At 41.8% G+C, this 19934-nt stretch overlaps 1 protein-coding gene across 6 annotated transcripts; it reads left to right on the top strand.

The window, feature by feature from the left end:
* The first annotated feature begins 1799 nt into the window (after positions 1 to 1799).
* On the top strand, positions 1800 to 18878 carry lnx2b (ligand of numb-protein X 2b). 6 transcript variants are annotated; one of them, XM_046405616.1, is made up of 11 exons: positions 1803 to 1962; positions 2090 to 2134; positions 7043 to 7626; positions 9411 to 9604; positions 11136 to 11335; positions 12690 to 13112; positions 13872 to 14015; positions 15447 to 15621; positions 16823 to 17066; positions 17180 to 17338; positions 17446 to 18878. In XM_046405616.1, exons 3-11 carry the CDS (start codon positions 7220 to 7222, stop codon positions 17579 to 17581), a joined length of 2082 nt encoding a protein of 693 aa, XP_046261572.1. In that variant the 5' UTR covers positions 1803 to 1962; positions 2090 to 2134; positions 7043 to 7219; the 3' UTR covers positions 17582 to 18878. The 6 variants fall into 6 exon arrangements, with proteins under 6 accessions (XP_046261576.1, XP_046261571.1, XP_046261572.1 ...); XM_046405620.1 differs by having other exon boundaries at positions 1800 to 2134; positions 9411 to 9595; XM_046405615.1 differs by having other exon boundaries at positions 1802 to 2134.
* The last annotated feature ends 1056 nt before the right edge of the window (positions 18879 to 19934 follow it).

Raw genomic sequence — 19934 nt, 5'->3', positions numbered from 1 at the left:
CATGTTCAGTGGGGCCGTAGTAGGAAGTATTAGGATTAAGAAAAACTCTCTTACAAGTAGAAGGCCTGTATTCAAAACATTGCTCAAGTGAAAGTACACAAGTATTAACATCAGTAAAGTACTCGCAGTGCAGACTGGTCCATTTCAGAGTCATATGTTTGATTTCACAGGATTATAATTAGTAGTGCTTCAATGTGTAACACTTTAATATCGCAGCTGGTAAAGGTGGGGGTGATTCTAATTACTTTATATACTATTTGACAACTTAATAATAATATCTCATGATTTATAATTGGATCTTGTATTATTAATTTAAATTTGCAAGGTCACAAGTTGCTAAACCTGTCAAGTAAAGGGTTAGGGTTAGGTTAGGTACTTTTTACTCCACATATAGCGGAGTAAAAAGTACAATATTTGCCTTCAAAATGTAGTGGAGTGGAAGCCTAAAGTACCATAACTCAAATAAATACTCAAATAAGTATCACAAACTTGTACTGAAGTACAGGGCTTGAGTAAATATACTTTGCTGAGATCTCTGGTCGCTGCTACTCCTCTTTTTATGTTTTCTTTGCACCATGTATAGTTTTTGTTTTGTCTGCAGTATGTATAGTTTGTCTGGTTGTATACTATGTATATACATGTATATACATAGTATTGTGTTGACTTTTTGTGTAGTGTGGTGTAGCACCTGGTCCCTGAAGCAACATTGTCTCATTTTACTGTGTAAACAGCTGAAATGACAATAAAAAAGCAACTTGACTTAAAACCAGCAACACTACATCTTTGTTTTAGTGCTTTACTCTTAATATAACCAGTAGGCCTACTCCATAAAGTACTTGGCTAAACATTGATATATTGACAAACTGACATTTAAGTATTATTAATTAATAATATCTACTTGAGAATCCTTAAGAAAACATTTGTTGAATATTGAACGAGATGGATTATTTACATTTCAGCCTTCAGACCAGATTTTGTTTAAATGTGCATCAGAAACAAATTCAAATAATCTTAATGATCTGCATATCAATGAATCAGCAATAGATCAATATTTTTGATGTTTAAAAAACATACAGTATGTCTAAGATTTCTTTCATACCACTTGAATGCAGGACTTAATCTTGTAATGGAGTATTACTACTACTTTTACAGATATGAATATATCTGCCAATGAAGAAACAGAATATCGAAGTACTGAACTGAATTAAACAAGAGTACTGAATATTTCATATATGGTACATATTTTAAATATTATATTTCACACAGACAGAGGCCACGAGAACTAATTAAGAGCATATAACTGCACTCTGCACATAATGTACAAAAACAAAACAACAAAAACATGCAAGAGCATTTCCCCACCACCACCACAGGTCCAAAACATTCATTTCTGTAATAATATTCTATTTTCGGTTTAAAATACACACTGCTCCAACACGTGGGTATCATCCATCCATCAATCAACACGTATAATACATGCTAGATAGAGAGATAGATACTTTATTGATCCCGAGGGAAATTCAATAATGCTTGTAAAGTACATAAGACCCACCTCATGTATATAAACTCATCTAGTGCTTTACCCTCAATATGAATTCCTTTGCACTGAGTCTGTTTGTTTGTAACTCGCAGCAGCACACGTGAATATGTTAGGTGTTGCCACGCCATTAAGCTGATGTACCCTTCAATGTACCCTTCTGTGTGGAGGATAAAAGTCAGGCCTGATGGTTATTTCACTGTAGTCTGTTACTATGAGTGGCTGCATTAAAAAAAGAAAAGGTGCTGCACACACAGGTAGCCCACACTGTAGCAGAGAGCAGTGTTGTGTGTACACCTGCGCGCACTTCTTCCTGTACAAGTATGTTTGCTCGAAACTGGGAAAGTAGCCCAACCTCCGCCTGCAAGCTGAACTACACCTGGGACGGCGGAGTGTGATAATAAGACTACACCGACAGCAATGCGGTAAAATAACAACAATCATAATAACAGTAAATGTCAGGAAACCTCGGCGGCGTGGATGTTCTCCAGTCTTTGGACAGTTTTAAAATCGTTTTTTTTTTCAGACTTCACTGTGGTCTCTTTGTTTTAGCTAGCGTCACATTAGCTGCTTCCGGAAAACGCAACCTTCACACAGGTAAGGCGAGTTTCGGTCTCTACTCGCGCCGTTTCTCCTCGTTTGTGTAAGCAGGCATCAAACCAAGCTGTTTCGGACTTTTACCGGTGCACCAAACCCGCCTTTAATGCTTTAAATGTGCATGTGTTAGACCACGTATGGACTCGGTGACAGAAAGTGAGCGTCCGTCCTCAAGGTGTGTAGCAGTTAGCGCTCGCTCGCCCAAGTTATGTGGCGAAGGTGAAGCCATGTCAGCGTAACTGCTGCATTAAGCATGATGCCGACGATCTGACTGATAAGCACGAAGGCTAACTTTTATTACCTCTTCTGTCAGTCGGATCTGTCACGTTGTTGTGCTGATTAGGACCAAACCAACAGCCATGAGCTGACAGGAGGGGGGGTTGGGGTGGGTGGGGGCAGTGAGTTATTTATGGTCCCAGTGACAACACACACATCCAGCCAGGAGTGGAAAGTGATTGCAGATGCCCTTGTTTGTTACAGTGGAGAAATAGTCAATTGATTCTTGCTTGTGTATATTAGTTTTTGAAAAGGTCAACATCAGTGGTGGAAAGGAGCTAAGAGCTTTGACTGTACTTTAGTATGTTGCATTAATGCTGCTCCATACTTTTCAAAGGGAAATATGTTTTTTACTCCACTACTTAACTTGTCTGATTGTTGTCACTTATTGTTAATGATAAAGATTTTCCACATCTGCGAATCATATTGGTTGTAAAATATGTTGAAGCATTTAGGATGCATGCTGGGGTTACATTTTCTGCACCTTGATGAGCTTCAGGATTTCAGTGCTGCTTACATATACGATTATGATAAGGAGTCATTCTCTTGCATAAGCAAAGGAGTTGAATGCTTTCGCCACGGCTCAAGACTATGTGATTCTGTGCATCCTTGCAGTTATTTCAAAGGCTTGTGTTCAACAAGGGCAGTCCAACTTGACCTTATGTGATATATCGGTCAAGTAACAAGACTTATGTTTCTGTTGCCGAAGCTTTAGAAGCTGAATGTAGCAAAAATATATTCAGTTTAGAGCTGCAGTTGTTTTCAGTATCAGGTACAGTGTGCAAAAATAGTGAAAAATGTCCATCACAGTTTCTGATTCTAGTCAAACTGTTCTACTATTTCAGTAAGTAAACAGTCCCTCTGTTTGACCATTATATCCTGGTGTTCGTTCCACATCTGCACTACCCACAGCAAGTATGCCGACAGTTTAGAATGAATTCATGTGGAAAAAAATACAAACAGTTGTCACAGCGACACAAGAAGTTCACTCAGTAGATCGTGTCAGGTTAGGAAAATCAAGATCCCAACCACATATTGGATTGCTTTTAGTAAAAACAGCCATCAGCAGGTGAGTCATTTCATTATTTGATTCAGAGAGTGATAAAATGCACAGAGGGCGTTTGCTTGTGAATTACAGCCACGCCAATATCTCTGGCTGATGATAAGTTAATACCATGGGTGGTGATTGTTTGGTATATGCAGACTGTTGTACAAAAGGAGGCTCAGAGGCCCTGTGAACATACGTTTAATCTCCATGTGTGATTTGTGGGCGAGACACCAAGTGTGAGACTCTGAATCCATCTGGTTTGGTTGTATGAATGTAGAAGTCTGGGACGAAGCTGGAGCGGAAAACTCTTACTGATGGCTTTAATGTCAGTCGCACGGTTTGTGTTGTTCGAGTCGCTGATCATTGTGCTCAGAACGGCAGACGTCGCGTGTTGTTGCAGTAGCAGTTACGTAATGTTCAAACAGTGCTCAAAATAGGTGGCATTTCAATTACAAAGGAAGCAATGCTTTAAATCCAAGACAGGCAGTGATCATAGAAAATATCCATGTAACTTTAATGATAAGTGTGGTGTAATTGACGCAGCTGTAAGAGTGTAATCTCAGACATGTTAGAGCTTTTCTCTTGATTATCTCATACTGAGACACTGGTGATTAAGAACCACTCACTTCTGGCATCTTGATTCATTTTTCCATGCAGTATTTATGTCTTAGTTAAATTGGCCATACCAGTCATCGGTCCTATGGCAGCAGTAGACATGACACACATGCTGTCTCATAGAGAAATTATTAATGTAATAAGACCTCACCTGTGTTCACTGAGGGTGTGGCAGCACATGTGACCCATTCATATCAATCATCAAAGCAAGCGATTTGGTTCAGCTTTGAAGGAATGCCGCCTCGGTTAATCCTGTGGGAGAACAGGGGACACCGCAGGACAGCAGACATTTCCCTTGAAAGCTTAGACTGTCACATGATGAGAAGGCATTTGATTTGGTTAAGGCAACATTACCACATCGAGGCTGCTTGTACTGACGCTTTGGTTGGCGCTAAACCTCTGAGAACATATTTCACACCGTCTATTGCAAAACTGTGTTGTTGTGCTAGTGTTATCAACATGGATTAATGAAATGTTTTTCTTGCTCTAATGTAGGATTAGGATTAAGTTGAATACATATCTGGGGAAACGACAGGATTTTCTTTGAAACAGTCGGTGCCCGAAAGGAAAACGTACACTTCTAGGGATGCAACTGATAATTGTTTTCATTACCGCTTGTTTGTTTGTTTTTTTTTTGTTTGAATAGTTAGTTGATCGTTTGGTCAAAAGATAATAATAAAAATGTCTGATAGCCCAATGTTACGTCTTCAGATTGTATTCGAACTAAAGGTGCTCAGTTTAGAGCTAATATTATCTTCACTGTCAGTTAATCTGCCTGTTATTTTTGCTCTTAGTCAACTAATCATTTGGTCAGAGAGGTTTAATATCCCATCACAATTTCTAATTCTAGTCTAAGGTATCTGAATAGTCCAAACCGTTACAATGACTTAAAATGAAGTGAAGAAGCAAAGCTCACATTTTAAAAAGCTGTCTAAAGTGAATCGTTTCTGTGTCCCGTTTCACGTGGAGGATCCCGAGAAAGACGAGTACCTTTATTGATGTCCTGCTGCATCTGTGAGCTACGTCGAAGCATACTTCTGTCTTCGTTTGGTTATAATAGTACATATAGTACAGCGATGGATGATTACGGAGGCGGCCACCTTCACACACAGTAGGCAGGAGGGTCTTCAGGGTCGCTGCATGTCCTTCTGTGAAGTTGACCACCGATCTGATGAAGACGTGCTGCATCCTCAGTGACGCTTAATCGCAATAATGCACCTCAACAGGAGTGCGACTGTGATTGTTTAATTGAGAAGAGAACCTACTGTGTCTTTGGAGTAGGGCATCACAGTGTATTTAATGTAAGCGCATTGTATTGTTTATGTGTTGTTTCACGTTCTTGCACCGGCTCATGTGATTTCCAAATAAATGGAGCACAGCCTGGTTTCTACTGTGTCTTCCTCGCTGTGCTACGGGATCCATGACCCCTATCCATTACAGGGTGAGGTATCACTTGTACAGAGTGCAGACAAAGAGAGAAAACAAGGCCGCTGTGACCCCAGCCAGTGTGCAAGTGTTTGGGAAGGCATGTGCGCACACACATTTGTATTTGTAAGAGCTCTTGTGTGTTTGCAATCAGTCACTCAGCTACTGGGAATACTTTACCTCTGGAAGTGCAACATCAGCAGTCTGAGCCCCCCCTTAAACAACCACACACACACACACATACACACACACACATACATAGGCACATTCTGTCTCATGGTACTCCTTTACTTTACTCCTTTACTCACTCTGTCTAGTTACACCAATTCCCCCTGCATTCCTCACACCAGTGCAGTCAAGGCTCATACACATCCAAGCTCACACACACAAATATGTCTCTCTCTCTCTGTCTCTCGCTCTCTCACTCTGTGTCTGATACACACACACACACAGATATTATTCTGACGGTGTGCTGCTGGAGAGGCAGAGCTCTTGTTTCATTCAGGCTTCAGGCAGCTGCTGGAGTCTTGTGTTTGCGTGCAGTGGCTACTGGGTGCTTGACAACAAAGATATCATCTTGGGTGAGTCGCTCCAAGGCACTATCACTGAAGATAAGGCAGTCTTTTTATGTCTGAAATCTGGACTGGGCTTACAAAGAAGGGAACTGAAGGTAGTTCATTGTCGTGACTTATTTTTTTTCTGTTTCATATGTGGTAATGTGCTATGTTGTGTTCTTAGACAAAGTCATGCATCTTAATTTGGTAGTCGGTGGTATTTTATGCATTTCTGTCCCACTTTTGCCCCTCAGACAGCATGAAGTCTTCTGAAAAGATTTCCCAAAGTGTTAACCTCAAAACTCCTTGATTATGTTGTAAAAAACACATTTTTTGGCACTTTTTGCTCCTAAGTACAATGACCTGTTCGTAAATGTTCACTCTTCACATTTAATTTAATTCAAAATCCATACACATGCTGTTTTATTGGATGCAGATTATATTACAAGAAAGTGCAATGTATTTATGATGGTGTAATTTATGATATGTGACTCTGTTTAATATATGTGGTCATCTGTGGAGTAATTGGCAGAAAGTTACTAAGAAGAATGTGTTCCTAATCAGCACTCTCCTCATGAGAGGGAATTAAAGGAGATTAAGAGCTGCATAAAGGGATGGAGACCACTGCCGATTGGGTGCAAGGGGTCATTGGTGATGGTGGTTGTATTTCTGCCCAGTTCATTCAAAATTCTTACTCTCATGTAGCGCCATGCCTTTGTTCCCTTCCATTAGCAGGGGGGGTTGATTTTAGTCTGTTTTCTCTTGCCTCATTTCACAGAGTTTAGCCCTTTCAGTGTGGGGCACGCTGACTTTTAGCTGAGATGAGAATTCCTTTTGTCCCTCAGGAAACTAGCTGAGAGGAAGCAGCTGCGGCTCGCTGCCATATTGCCGCTGCTCTGTGGATTTGTCATTTCCTGTGGAGCTGGCCGGGCTGAGAAGGAAAAGTCCAACCTCTGCCACAGATCTTACTCTTTATTTCTGTCTCAACAGAAAATCAAGATGAAGACATGGAGATAACATTTCTGACTCTGGATCATCGCTTCACAGTTCCAGTGGATTTTGGACATGCAGACATAGTATTGTTGAAATATACCATACACAGTTTTTAAGGACATAAGAGGGCACATCTATTCCAGAGCCAGAGTTTGGGCTGAACTCAGTCAGTCAATGGCTACAACAGAAACCAAAGTTGCCGGCAGCGGTTGCTCTGTGGGTCTGTCGTGGGCACGGGTCTGTAAGGAATGCGGCCAGCAGCATGAAGGCCTCGAAAGCCACTTGTATGAGTACCAGGATGATGTGGATGATGAACTGGTTTGCCACATATGTCTGCAACCCCTTATCAGACCTATGGACACCCCCTGTGGCCACACCTATTGCTTTCATTGTCTGAGCAACTTCTTGAAGGAGCAGGACTTCTGCCCCGTGGACCGCCAGCGGCTGCAGTTACACCAGTGCCGTCCTTCCAGCCTGCTGGTCAGGAACCTGCTGGACAAGCTGACTGTGATGTGCCCCCACAGTGCAGAGTGTAAGCAGCAGATGCAACGCTGTGAACTGCAGCCTCACCTGCACAACAGGTAAGATTCTAGATGGCTAGCTGACAGTTTGTGACAGCAGATTCAGTGTGTGTTGTACTGCCTTTACCTGCTTCTAATGGTTGATCACAGTGTGTGTTATTTTACTGTTTAACAGCAAAAAAATATGGTCCCTGTTTTTGTCTAATACAAGGTGTGGGGTTGAGGTGGGGTGGGGAGCGGGAGGTCCGTCAGTCAGCGTATTGTGAGCAGCAGTACTGTTTAATATAATCCTGTTCAGTGATTTTGGAAATACTGGTTTCTGACCGTTATCTGGTGGAGTGCAGAAAACCAAATCAGAATCTGAGACTGACCTGGCCTTAAGCACAAGAGTCATATTTATTATGCTGTAGCAGGGAAAAGACACACATAATACTACTGGCTGCCACTGACAATCGACCATTTCATACAGCATATAAAGAAAACACATGGAAAATTTAAGAAAGGAGGAGACTATACATCAGTATGGCTGTGAGTCGTGGAATGGATTTCAATTTGTCAAGAGGCACAGGGAGGCTTTTAGCAGGAACTCGAGGGATTTGAGACATGAGTCCAAATGAAGACCAAGATATGTAAGTCATATCATCGAGGAGAACCCCCTGAAGTGTTGTATATCACAGCACGTCAGTACAAGGTGATGGGCAAAACCTTCTGACACCAAAACATCCACTTCCACTGTAGGTTTTGTTTGTACAGTTTTAACATATACATATTATAATGCACTTTAAAAATAAATTCTGCATATCCGTTCAATATTTATTTCTGTTTGCTCTATTGTTGTTGTTTAAAACTTACAGAATCTTGACTTGTATAGACCTTTAATTTACTTCTTCATCTGTATTTTCTATTTATATATACGACTATTTTTTTCCACATACTTGCTACATAATAGTCCTGTCCATTCTTCTTCATCTTCTGTCTTTACTAGAACCTCCAGAATTCACTACTTAACATGCTGTGCAGGATTTGAATTATAAAACTGACAAATTGTGCTTGTTTTGTATCTCTTACCATAGTTATCATGCAGGCATGAGAGTGGCATCACTATTCTGATCTAAAGCTTAGCAAACAAGCAAATAATGTCAAACTGTTCCTTAAAGTCAGTCATGCTGTCAGCCGTATCAAATGTCTGGTAGTCTCCTACACAGTACATATACTTCATACATGTATCTCTGCGTGAGGCCAAACATAAGCCTGTTTATTTGTGACAGAAGAATTCTGACTGCTTCTCAGAAACTCAAAAAATAACTGTTAAACAAATACTTTGTTTCTCCTCCACATGCCCTTCAAGGTGCAACATTTACTCCTGACTGTTCAGTTCCTCTATGAACATGCGAACTTGTAATTATTGAGCTCTTGGCGAGGTGCAGGTCAGCATTCCTCTCCTTCACATGGCCAGTGTGGTGCTTATCTTCCCAGTGACCAGCTGTGACGCAGTCTGTTGTTGATGGCAGGTTGTCCTGCTGCAGCCTCTTTGTGCAAACAATGAGGAGACAAAGTCCAGGCATGAGGAACATGCAGCAGTCCCAGCACTCTGACTGACTTAATGGGACTCAGCCTATCCCCCCCAAACACCCTGCAATGCAGTGAAAGTGTCTCCCCATCTGCATGGTGCCTCTTTTTCAAATTCACTCTTCTCTCTTCTTGTCTCCTCTTTGCCCTCTGAAAACGCATCCATTTTCTTTCTTTACATTTATGTCGTCATCCCTCACTGGCCTTCCCACTGGTTGATCATCAGCCATATCATTCTCTTCACCAGTTTCCTCCATTTTTCTGTCTTTTCTCAGATGCCCTGCTTTTAGAAGACTGAGGGAGGAAGCAGAGAAGAGGAAGAGGCCCTCATGGAACGAGCTAAAGGGACGTAAGGGTGACGGGGAGTCGTCCGGTGACGCTAAACATTCAGCATCTCTGTCCCGAAATCCCACCCGAGATCAGCCCGAGCCCGGGCTCATTAATCCTGCCTATGAAGAAAGTGAGGATGGTATGGCGTTGTTTTATCACACTAAAAGTCACCATTATATACAACACCACGACAGCAAATCCCAAGCACAGCGAATGATAATTAGAATCACCACTTCTTAGGCAGAGATTTGCTGCTGATGGTCAGTCATGGCACTGAATAATGTTTTTAGAAGCCTCTAGGCTAAACACAAATAGTGTGTCCTTAATGGGGTGCAGAAAACCTAAATCCTTGTTCCCATCCCCTTCAGTGGGGGCGTTGTGAAAGCACACAGACGGAATTTGCTGATATTTTTAGTCTTGAGATTTTGATCCTGAGTCTGTCACAGGTGAATCATTAATGAAGTCGTAAGAACGTACCAGCTCACAGATGTTTTAACCAGACAGCCTCATCCCAGGAAAAACCCTAAAAGCAACTTGCAAGCCTCTACCATGGACCAAAGTCCACTAAAACATAGCTGCCAGGGAACTGGTAATCTGTGTCTACAGAGAAGAGTCTGTTGTAATCAAATGACTGTTGTATCTATTAATTATTGACATAATATGTTTTTAAGAATTAAAATGCTAGCATGTTGATTCATCCAGGTTTTACTCTCTCTGCAGTGCTTATGGGACTAAAAAGATTTGTAGCACTGTTGAGGAGTTAGCTGTAGCATGTAAATACTTGCACGGCATGTGTGTGTGTATACACAGATCAGTCTTAAGGTTGAGATACCCTGTTTAGTGTGCTAGAACTTGTGCTGGTATTTTGGGATGATTACAAGTCCAGTTCCAATCTGCTTCTTATCGGCGTGTACCGCAAAATCAAATGTCTGCTTAAGATCAAAAACGGGTTATCAGTGGACACAGCGTTGTGTAGTTTTATGCGTATCTCTACCACTTTTCTCCCGAATTTAGCTTTCTTGTCGCTTTTCCTGGAAGTTTAGATAAAAAGATCAACGTCTGTCTCTGTGCCATCACTCAGATGGGTATATGATATTCTGCATTCACCTTAGCACAAACAGCCTAACAGAAAGTGCAAATATTTCTTTATCTTGCTCTATGTCTGTGAGGCATGTCATTAACAAAGACCCCTTTTCATTTAATGCGTAACCACAAAATGATCTGCCACTGTCTCCATGGTGCTCTTATTAAAGGATAATTCCAGTTAATTACAAGAGGAGTCGCATTTCTTTAGCTCTTGCTGCGTCATTTCTGCAGGTAGTAATATTATACTTATTTAAGAAATTGCGTTGTTCTGGGATGAAGTTAGATTGTGCAAGAAACACAAGCGGTCAGATAATCAGAGAATCAAGTTGTAGTCTGATGATCTTAACCCCTTAATTTGGCTGGTGAAAGCAAAAAGGTGTCTCAAAAGAAGTAAACCCTCATTGCACAATAAAACTGTAAGCATGTTAGGACAAAGCTGAAACAGGAAGTTGTTTTGTCAAATGTGATGGATGTCGATTTTAAATGTGGTTTAACATCAGCCTACGGAAGGTGGAGGTATGCCCCATAAACAGAAAATGCAGGCATATTAATTCCACTTGATTCTCCGTTACTCTCTCATCCAGACAACACCCCTCTGCGGTCCAGTCTGGTGGCCGAAGCCAACGTAGTGGAGCTGTTCAGAGAGGAGCCGGAAGAGGATCTGGGCCTCCGGATCGTGGGGGGGAAAGACACACCGCTGGGGAACATAGTCATCCAGGAGATTGTCAGGGACTCTCTAGCAGCTCGTGATGGCAGACTGGCCCCAGGGGACCACATCTTAGAGGTGAGAGAGACACATAAGCTAAGTGTTGGGATAATGTAGCCAGTAATGTCAAATAACTACGTATCTCTTCTTTAGCATGGGAATTCAGCAGTATCCTGGTGGAATAGCGTGACCCAGCTCAGTTCAACTTATTGTTGCATAAACACCTTATCGTTGCATTCTTTCGATCCTGTAAACATGGTGCTTTACAGTGGAGAAAGTAGATATTCAAGACAAACAAGTTACAGCTCCATGGTAACAAGGTGTGGTTAAAATTGCTGGGCCCAACACGTCATGTCAGAAAGCAGGCTCACCTGGCTGCTGTCACTGATTGACTTCTGCTGGATGTAATGTAATCTGTCCTTCTGGAAAAAAGTTGTATAACCAGAGTTAATATGAAACAGTAGTGTGATGTGATTTCTGTTAGTGGTAATCATTTATTGTGCCGCTGTTGTGTAGCTGAAGACTATTTTCTTCATCTGTTAAAAAAATAGACGGAAACAATTAACTGTTTAGTAATGGCGTTTTGAATAATTTTCTTTCAGTTGGCTTAGCTGCTGCTTATGTTGTTTTAAATATTAGAGTTCATTGCCAATACTGTTATATGCATTTATGAACTAATTTTGAAGATTTTTTTAGTGCTTTATTTACAGAAACACTTTTGGTTCCCACAGAGGAGGAGAATAAAAGTAAAGAATGGGAATTAAATGGAGATTTTAATAAGTTGGGGGCTTCCTCGCTTTAAACAATGTCCTCTTCCTTTGATTTGACCCTCTGGTTTAAATGTGGTACCGCTGTGAATTGAGCTTCAGTCTGTTCTCCAACATGAAGATGAAGCTTTTCCTCTAAAGCCAACCAATTCCAAACCTGGAAATGAAAACAATAACCTGCCAGGCAACAGGCAGCCTTCAGAATGCGAAACATCAGCTTCTTCTTCTTCTTTTTTTTTTTTTTATTGACATTTGTTGGAAAGCTACTGATTGTAAGGAGATGAAGGGTGAACATGAAGATTGCACCACTAAGATCATGAAACTCACTCTTTTTCTTACCCTTGAATCTATGCATTGATTTTTGTGAAGGCAAATATCGCTCTGACAGGCTGTTCTTTTAAACAAAAGAGGCAACGTGACGACAACGCATGGTTTTGATTATCCTAATGCGGCAAAGAAGACAAAGAAAGTCAGACATGATATAAAAGTCAGATACGCTCTATCATTGTGCAGGAAAAGTAACATAATTAATTAATCTCATTCTTCTGCTTGTGGAAAACCCTCTCACAACTTCCTGACAGTACAAACTGTGTGCATCTTGTTTGTGTCAGGCTGCTCCATCACTGACTGCATTGTTTATTCTCTTTGTGGTGTCACGTCCTCAGGTGAATGACATCAGTTTGGCTTCGGTTCCCCACGCCCGAGCCATCGCAGTGCTGCAGCAGCCTTCGCTCCTCAGGCTCACCGTTATGCAGGAGAAAGGCTTCAAATCAAGGGATCCTCGATCTGATCATCTGAGCACCACCTCCACTTCTTCCCAACCCTGTCACAGTCCCCACGGCAACGCAACCTCCAATCACAATCCGGGCACAGTCCTGCAGGTGACGCTAATGAAGGGTCAGCGCAGCGAACCACTCGGCATCAAACTCATTCGCAAATCGGATGAGAGTGGAGTTTTCATTCTAGACCTGCTGTCTGGTGGTTTAGCAGCCAAAGATGGAAAACTGAGGAACAATGACAAGGTGCTGGCCATCAATGGACACGACCTGAGACATGGGACACCTGAGAGCGCTGCCAATATCATACAGGTATATCAACAGACCAAACATTGGATTTTCAATGCATCAACTACAAATTACATACACGCTATGTTTATCACTGACTGTTTACTAAATGTCCTAAGTTCAAAAACTGATTTCTTCTCTTGCTTTGTGTTCATTTCCTGTTTGTTGAACATTTAAAGTTATGTTACTGTGGTACTGCTGTGGTAAGCGTGAACTACATTGAGCTCAATTGTGCTGGTGCATTTAAGAAATTGTAGACAGATTTTGGAGGATGGTTTCCAAAAAGTATTGCATTAGCACGCTGTTTTTTTCTTTTGTTTTTTTTATCAGTGCAGTGAAACAAAGAAAACATACAATATGCAGATGTAGGGTAGTTTGAATTATATGTTAAATCACAGAAGAGTTGCTGTTCAGGAGTCAGTTGTTATTGGTCATCTGTTGTTGAAGTTTCCCAGAAACAAGGAGGTGTTTCAGAATAATCCAGCTTGGAAGTTGGAGCATTCATTACAATTCATACATTATATTCATTAATAAGTAAACAAGATGCTGATGATAGAATGGGGTGACCAGTTTCATGGCAAATTCCTCTCGGGTCCATGAATATCCACCAAAATGTCCCAAAGTTTGAAAACTTGATAATAATGACACAGAAGATGGCTGGCAATTATATAAAACATTTGGTTGGTTGTACAAAACATGTAAAACAACCAAAACATCAATCATCGGTCATAAAATTTCTAATGGGGTTTCTATTTGTACGTGCTTTCTTTCGTGTGCATGCAGGCGAGCGAGGTGCGTGTGAACTTTGTGGTGATGAGACATGCAGAAACCCCCGAGGAAGGAGGCAGCAGCAGAGACGGACAACACGGCAGAGCAGCCAGGAGGCCTGAGCCGCAGTACTTCAGGCGCTCGTCCACCTACGTGAAGGTAATACTTAGCAGCCTTGTGTCCACCAAGCAGTCCGCTTCAGTTTGGTTACACGTTAGAGTGGGTATTTTTGCATTTCCGTTATCAGCAGTTGTTACCCACTCCTGCCCCGTTTTGTTACCCCTCTGCTGAGGTACCTAGCACACTGATCCAATACTAAAAAGTGGAGTTATTATAATACAGAACAGATCAGAACAGCCACAAATTTCTCACTGTCAGCACTCTGATGTAGGATTTTCCAAATGTCCCAAACAGAGCAGAGGAAAACATGAGCATACTGGCAGTAATGCAGTACAGTATGCTATAGGCAGTGCGACAGTTTATAAACACTGAAGCTTGCCAAGACCAAGAAAAGTCTGGTTTGTTGTTTCCCAACTTCCTGGAAAAGTGAAAAGGGTTACTCCCAAAGCCCCTGTAACAACTCTGAGAGAACGAAGAGTTCTGTCTGCAGTGGAAACGCAACACAGGTTGAGGGTTTAGGCACATTTATTGTGATTTTTGCACAATTTCCAAGGGTACGATGCCAAAACAACATTTAGTGGAACTTTTTAAATAAGATATTTTATATTCACGTTTATTTGGGCCCTTGCCAGCTGCTAGCTGCTGGCTGCTGGAATTCTTCCTTTTGTACCCTTAACAACAACGTTGGTCGCAGTATCTTACAAACTTTACGTGTTTCTGTTTACTCAGTGTAATTGGGACGACTGCTCCTCCTTTGTCAGTCACACTCACTTGTACCATACACTGTCAATGAAAGATATCAACCCCCCCCCAGTTGGGGGTGAGAAGCTTTGAGAGCAGACACCTGCGTCGGTGAGCGGAGATGAAAGCCCTTCTTTTGGGGCCTCCCTCTGTCCTGATCAAAAGGCCTGGGGTGCTGCTCACTCTGCCTCTACGGGGCCACTGTCTTGTTGTTTTTTTGGCTGTTTCTTTGCGTGGCAGAGGATCAAAGCTGGTAACAGTTAGCTTTCGCCTGTAGAGTCAAGCCTTTTCGTCTTGCTGGGGGGGATGGGTTCCCTGCTGGGGGGAGGAAGAGGACCCACCTCCCCCAAGCTTCCCTTCTCATGGAAACAAGGAGGCTGGTTGAAGCTGTCATTTTCCTCACATTTTTCCCACTACGAGAGCTTAGCGTTGATCCTCACACATTACGTCTACTCTTACCTCTCAGCTCCTTCTCAAATGTTTCACATTTGTTTCTATGAGTGGTTTTGTGAGAGCAATCAGTTAAGTCAAAGGATCCTGGAGAGGCTGAAGTTAATTGGCAGCACAGACTTCAAATAATAAAAGATAAGATAAAACGGTCATTCTTGTGAAGAATTAATGACACACGGCATCCTGAACAAGGACAGCACTATTTTAAAAATCCATACAGTGATGTTGATCAACGTGTCAATCGTTGCTTGGTATTAATTTGTTTCATTGTTCATACAGGATCCTCCAGGTGGGTTTTCCAGCCAGGAGAAGACTGTGAGCCTGAAAAAGGAGCCTCGGCTCTCCCTGGGCATCACCATTGCCGGGGGCAGGGACTGTCGCAGCCGCCTGCCGGTTTACATCACGAGTGTACAGCCTGTCGGCTGTCTGCACCGAGATGGCACCATCAAAAGAGGTACAAGGCAGCATCTGGAAATTGTATAAGAAGCTTTAAACCTAAAATTGTCAACTGGCGGCCTGGTAGCCACATTTGTCCCAACAAAGCTTCCCATCCAGTCTGCAGATTATTAATGAATTCAGAAAATGTGCACATCTAAAGTTACTCACTAGAGGAAGAAGCCTAGTTTGTCCTGAGAGTGATTGTCAATTAGCCTGCCGACCCGAGCCAACAATCCAAAAAGTCCAAAGTTCATAATCATTCACCCGTTCTACAGAATCAAATTATTCTTCATCCTCTCTACGCTGCGAGGCTGCCCAGTCTGTAGCTGACAGCAGCTCACTGGCCGGACTACAGGAAGTAACTTCAGAGTTGTCAGAGAGTCGCTAAGATTGCTGATTAGTCGCAGGAGCATTGTGTCCTTTCGTAACTTTAGTAACCAACTTTCTGTTTGCTTTGTGAGATCCCCAAGTTAAGATTTTTCTTTTTGAGATAAGAACTCATGAGTTTTAAATCATGACTGACTGTTGGTTTGCATGTAGTACTTACTGGCTGCAGTTAAACAACTTCACACTCGTTCAGTTGGCTGTGAACAGACACAGATGAGTATGTACATGAGAACAACAGTGTCACGAATTGTTCCTCATTAAAACGCAGACGAGGTGGCCACAGAGAGCCGGAGGACACTGAACCGAGGTGTAACGCGCCGTCACTTTGCAGTCTAACCAGCAGTGTGAGTGTAGCCCAGAAACTGTGTGTGGCAGCAAATTAAGAAGACCAGCTCCATTCTAACTTCATGTGGTCGCACATTTGACACCAATATGGTCAATTTTACCGCACAGACGGCATCATTAGTTATAATTATTACTATGACTATGTTGTCAGAAAACTTCCCAACCATGAAGCACTTGGCCAGCTATCTGTGTCACTCCTTATTTTGTTGTTTTCCAAACCAACTCAAGAGTTTTGGCTGTTTTCATATAATGCAGATGTTTCCCCGTGAGTGCATGTCCTCACAAAAACATCCTCAAAATGTTTGATGTTCACATGAAAACAGCATTTAAGATTTATCCATCTGGTTGAACTGACTGCAAACTGAGTTCATCCCTGATTTTAAAAAAATGAGAAATAAATGAGAACCTACCCCCCACGTGGACCACAGAGCTCGTTAACTGAAATATTTCTGTCCCTGTTCGCAACTTCATCTGTGTTTCGTCAGGTGACGTTCTGCTGAGCATCAACGGTGTTGATCTGACCCAGCTGACCTACAATGAGGCGGTTTCTGCGCTCAAGACTCAGACAGCTCAGTCCCAGGTGGTGCTCCGCGTCATCCAGACCCTCTCAGAGGACTTGTCAGAGGACACCGAGGCTGCCAACAAGGACGAACTGGACACTATGGACGACCTACGAGACGACGCCCTAAATTGGACGCCGCTGTGGACTCGCTGGCTGGGATTACCAAGGTAGACCTGCTTTCACTACCACCAGTTACCTGAATTCTGTTCCTCCTCTTCAAGTGTATTCTGTCCATTTTGATGTGAAAGACGTTGCTGAGACTCTGCCCTCGTCGTTTCAGTCACATGCACTGGTGCCGGGACATCGTCCTGCATAAAACCAACAACGAGAGCTGGGGCTTCAGCATCGTGGGAGGCTACGAGGAGAGCCACGGCCAGCAGCCTTTCTTCATCAAAACCATTGTGCCGGGTACACCTGCTCACTTTGACGGACGCCTCAAGTAAGTTAAGCCCAGTTTGAGTCCCATATGACGTAAACAGCTCCTGTATCCTGTCATCATCACTCGTACTCATCAGGCTCCATGCTAACGCACTGTGGTTCTCTCAGGTGCGGTGATGAGATAGTGGCGGTGAACGGAGCCACAACAGTGGGAATGAACAACTCTTCTCTCATCCCTATGCTCAAGCTGCAGAAGAATAAAGTCACGCTGACTGTGGTGTCCTGGCCTGGGAGTCTCGTGTAGTAAAACACAGTTTTCTTACTATCATCCACACAGCTGATCACATGCACAAACAGATCATTGCCCTGTTCTCACTGTCCCCACCATATGTAGCTCACTGTTAGGTTACATTTTTTTGGTATATCTTTTGGTCAGTTTGTTGGCTTGGTAATAGAGAGCGCAGGTACTTAAAAAAAACATGATGTGTACAGTGGAAATGAAGCATAAGTCTCAGCAGGTTTGTGTTTGTTTCAGAGTCCTCACGCACTCTTAGAGCAGATGATTGCACGAAATGAGTTTAATCAGGGTGCAGAAATGATGACAATCAGTGAATTACTGTGTATTTTAAGGGCAAACTGGAAGGATAGTAGTTTTTTAATAGGCTAACTTTTTAATCTTTTTATGTACATTTGCTTTCCTGTTAAATAATATCATTTGTTCTTCCTGACTTGCGTCAAGTGACTCGCACAAACAGCATCCAAAGATGAAATGTATTGCTTACAATACACGTAGAAAGTTGCGATGAAGAATTATAAACGACTACATGTAACAAAATGGCTGCTGACTGCACAGAGCGACGCCAAAGACAGAAAAGTCATCCTGTTCGGCGCCTTTTGTCCCGCCAGTGTGAGCATCAACTGTACTTGCATTGCTCATTCAAAACATGCAGTATAGTGACATAAACAATAAAATCAACAGCTGTGTTGTTGTAGAAATTGACATTTTGACAAGGAGGTTGTTGAAAAGCCAAAGAAAAAAAAAACTCACTTTTGGTTTCACTTTTTAGCTGTGGCAGATAAAAAGTCTGAAATATCTGAGGTTCGGTCCTATCGAAGCTAATAAAGATAATTAATAAAATCTTACATGCTCCTAAACTTAGGAAACCTGCACAACTGTTTAATAAAAGTTGAAACTGGTCCAAATTTATTTACAGGAAATGAACTTGGATACGTTTATGTTGTTACTGAAGCAAATAATTCTGTGTTTGGTCTTAATCAGAAGTGTTGAATGAATCTGTAAATTCCACAGTCAACAGCTTTTGATTTCTTAATTGGTACATGTCCATTGACATGCACTCTGTATTTATTTTCCATATGAAAGATATGCTCACACTGAAGGACAAACCAGAAAGTATACTTGCCTTAAATCTCCACTGTTCTAAATTGTATTTCCTCTCATTAAATACAGTTTATAGGCCTTGTTCACTTACGGTTGTGTTACCTCACTACCACATTCCCAGTGGCCTTTCGAGTACTTTCTGTGGTTGTGTGTATTAGCAAGTCTACTGTTTCATTATGTTGAATAAAATCATAACAAGTCATGCTGTTCCTCCGTTTGTCAAACTTCCATCAGTGGGAAAAAGAGCAAGGGACATAAGCGTAGGGAATTGTGAATCTCAAATATTTTATCTCACAACAGTGTCAGGATAAGAGCAAAAAAAAAATTCACTGCAATTTATGACTAAAAATGTTACTGGGTCTCATAAGCTGCTGTTGGGTCTGCTGAGTGCTGAGGGAGATCTGAGGACTTTTGCAGTTACTAAATAATAAACTGTGCAGCCAGTTCACATGTCAGTCTGACCCCTAGTGGACAGAAACTGTATAGAACTAAAAAGTAATGCTGGTTTCCTGCTCATGTTTGGGTTAAACTTAATTAATTCCAGTCTCTCCGAATTCCCCCCCACATGAAACGTTTGCTCAGCGATCATGACATGTACATTACATGTAATGTAAAATTAAGGATGACCAAGTTTTTATGAAGTCCGAACACCATCATGGTTACAAATAAAATTAAAATAAAAATAGATTAAATAAGACACTGGTGGTTCAGAGTGTACAGTTCACACACACACACACACGGGGGTTCTTGATTTTCTCACTCATTCACAGCTTCTTCTGCTCTATCACACCCACACCCAGAAACATGCAAACACACAAGACCAGTACAACTTGCTACAAATGCAAAAAGTACACATGCAAGCCACACACACACACACACACACACACACACACACACACACACATCCATCACAGTGTAATATGTGCTATGCATTCCCAGTGGTGGAAAAAGTATTCAGATCCTTTACCAATAACAAAAGTTGCAATACAATACTGATAAGTATTGTATTCCAAAAAATACTCTATTACATAAACCGGCAAAATGTACTGAAAGTAGTCAAAGTAAAAGTACTCAAACAGAATGGCTCCTTTCAGACTATTAAATGTGGAGCCTGGAGGTCCTGACAGTGGATTACTTTAAACAAAAAAAAAGATGACATTTAGTGTAGCCTCTTTTTTGTTTTGTTCTGTTCACATCAAATGCATTTTTACAAACATGAATTTAAATAAATTTTCATTTAACAAATCTGCTCGCTTTG

This window comes from Scatophagus argus, chromosome 12 (assembly GCF_020382885.2).
Source record: "Scatophagus argus isolate fScaArg1 chromosome 12, fScaArg1.pri, whole genome shotgun sequence".
Classification (NCBI taxonomy): Eukaryota; Metazoa; Chordata; class Actinopteri; family Scatophagidae; genus Scatophagus; species Scatophagus argus.
This window is presented reverse-complemented; position numbering and strand designations above follow the sequence as displayed.

Coding starts and splice junctions, on each gene's coding strand:
- lnx2b (XM_046405615.1), top strand. CDS start 7,220: ATGGCTACAACAGAAACCAAAGTTGCCGGCAGCGGTTGCTCTGTGGGT. Junction 14,016..15,446: donor GCTCGTCCACCTACGTGAAG/GTAATACTTAGC, acceptor TTGTTCATACAG/GATCCTCCAGGTGGGTTTTC. Junction 17,067..17,179: donor CGCTGGCTGGGATTACCAAG/GTAGACCTGCTT, acceptor TCGTCGTTTCAG/TCACATGCACTGGTGCCGGG.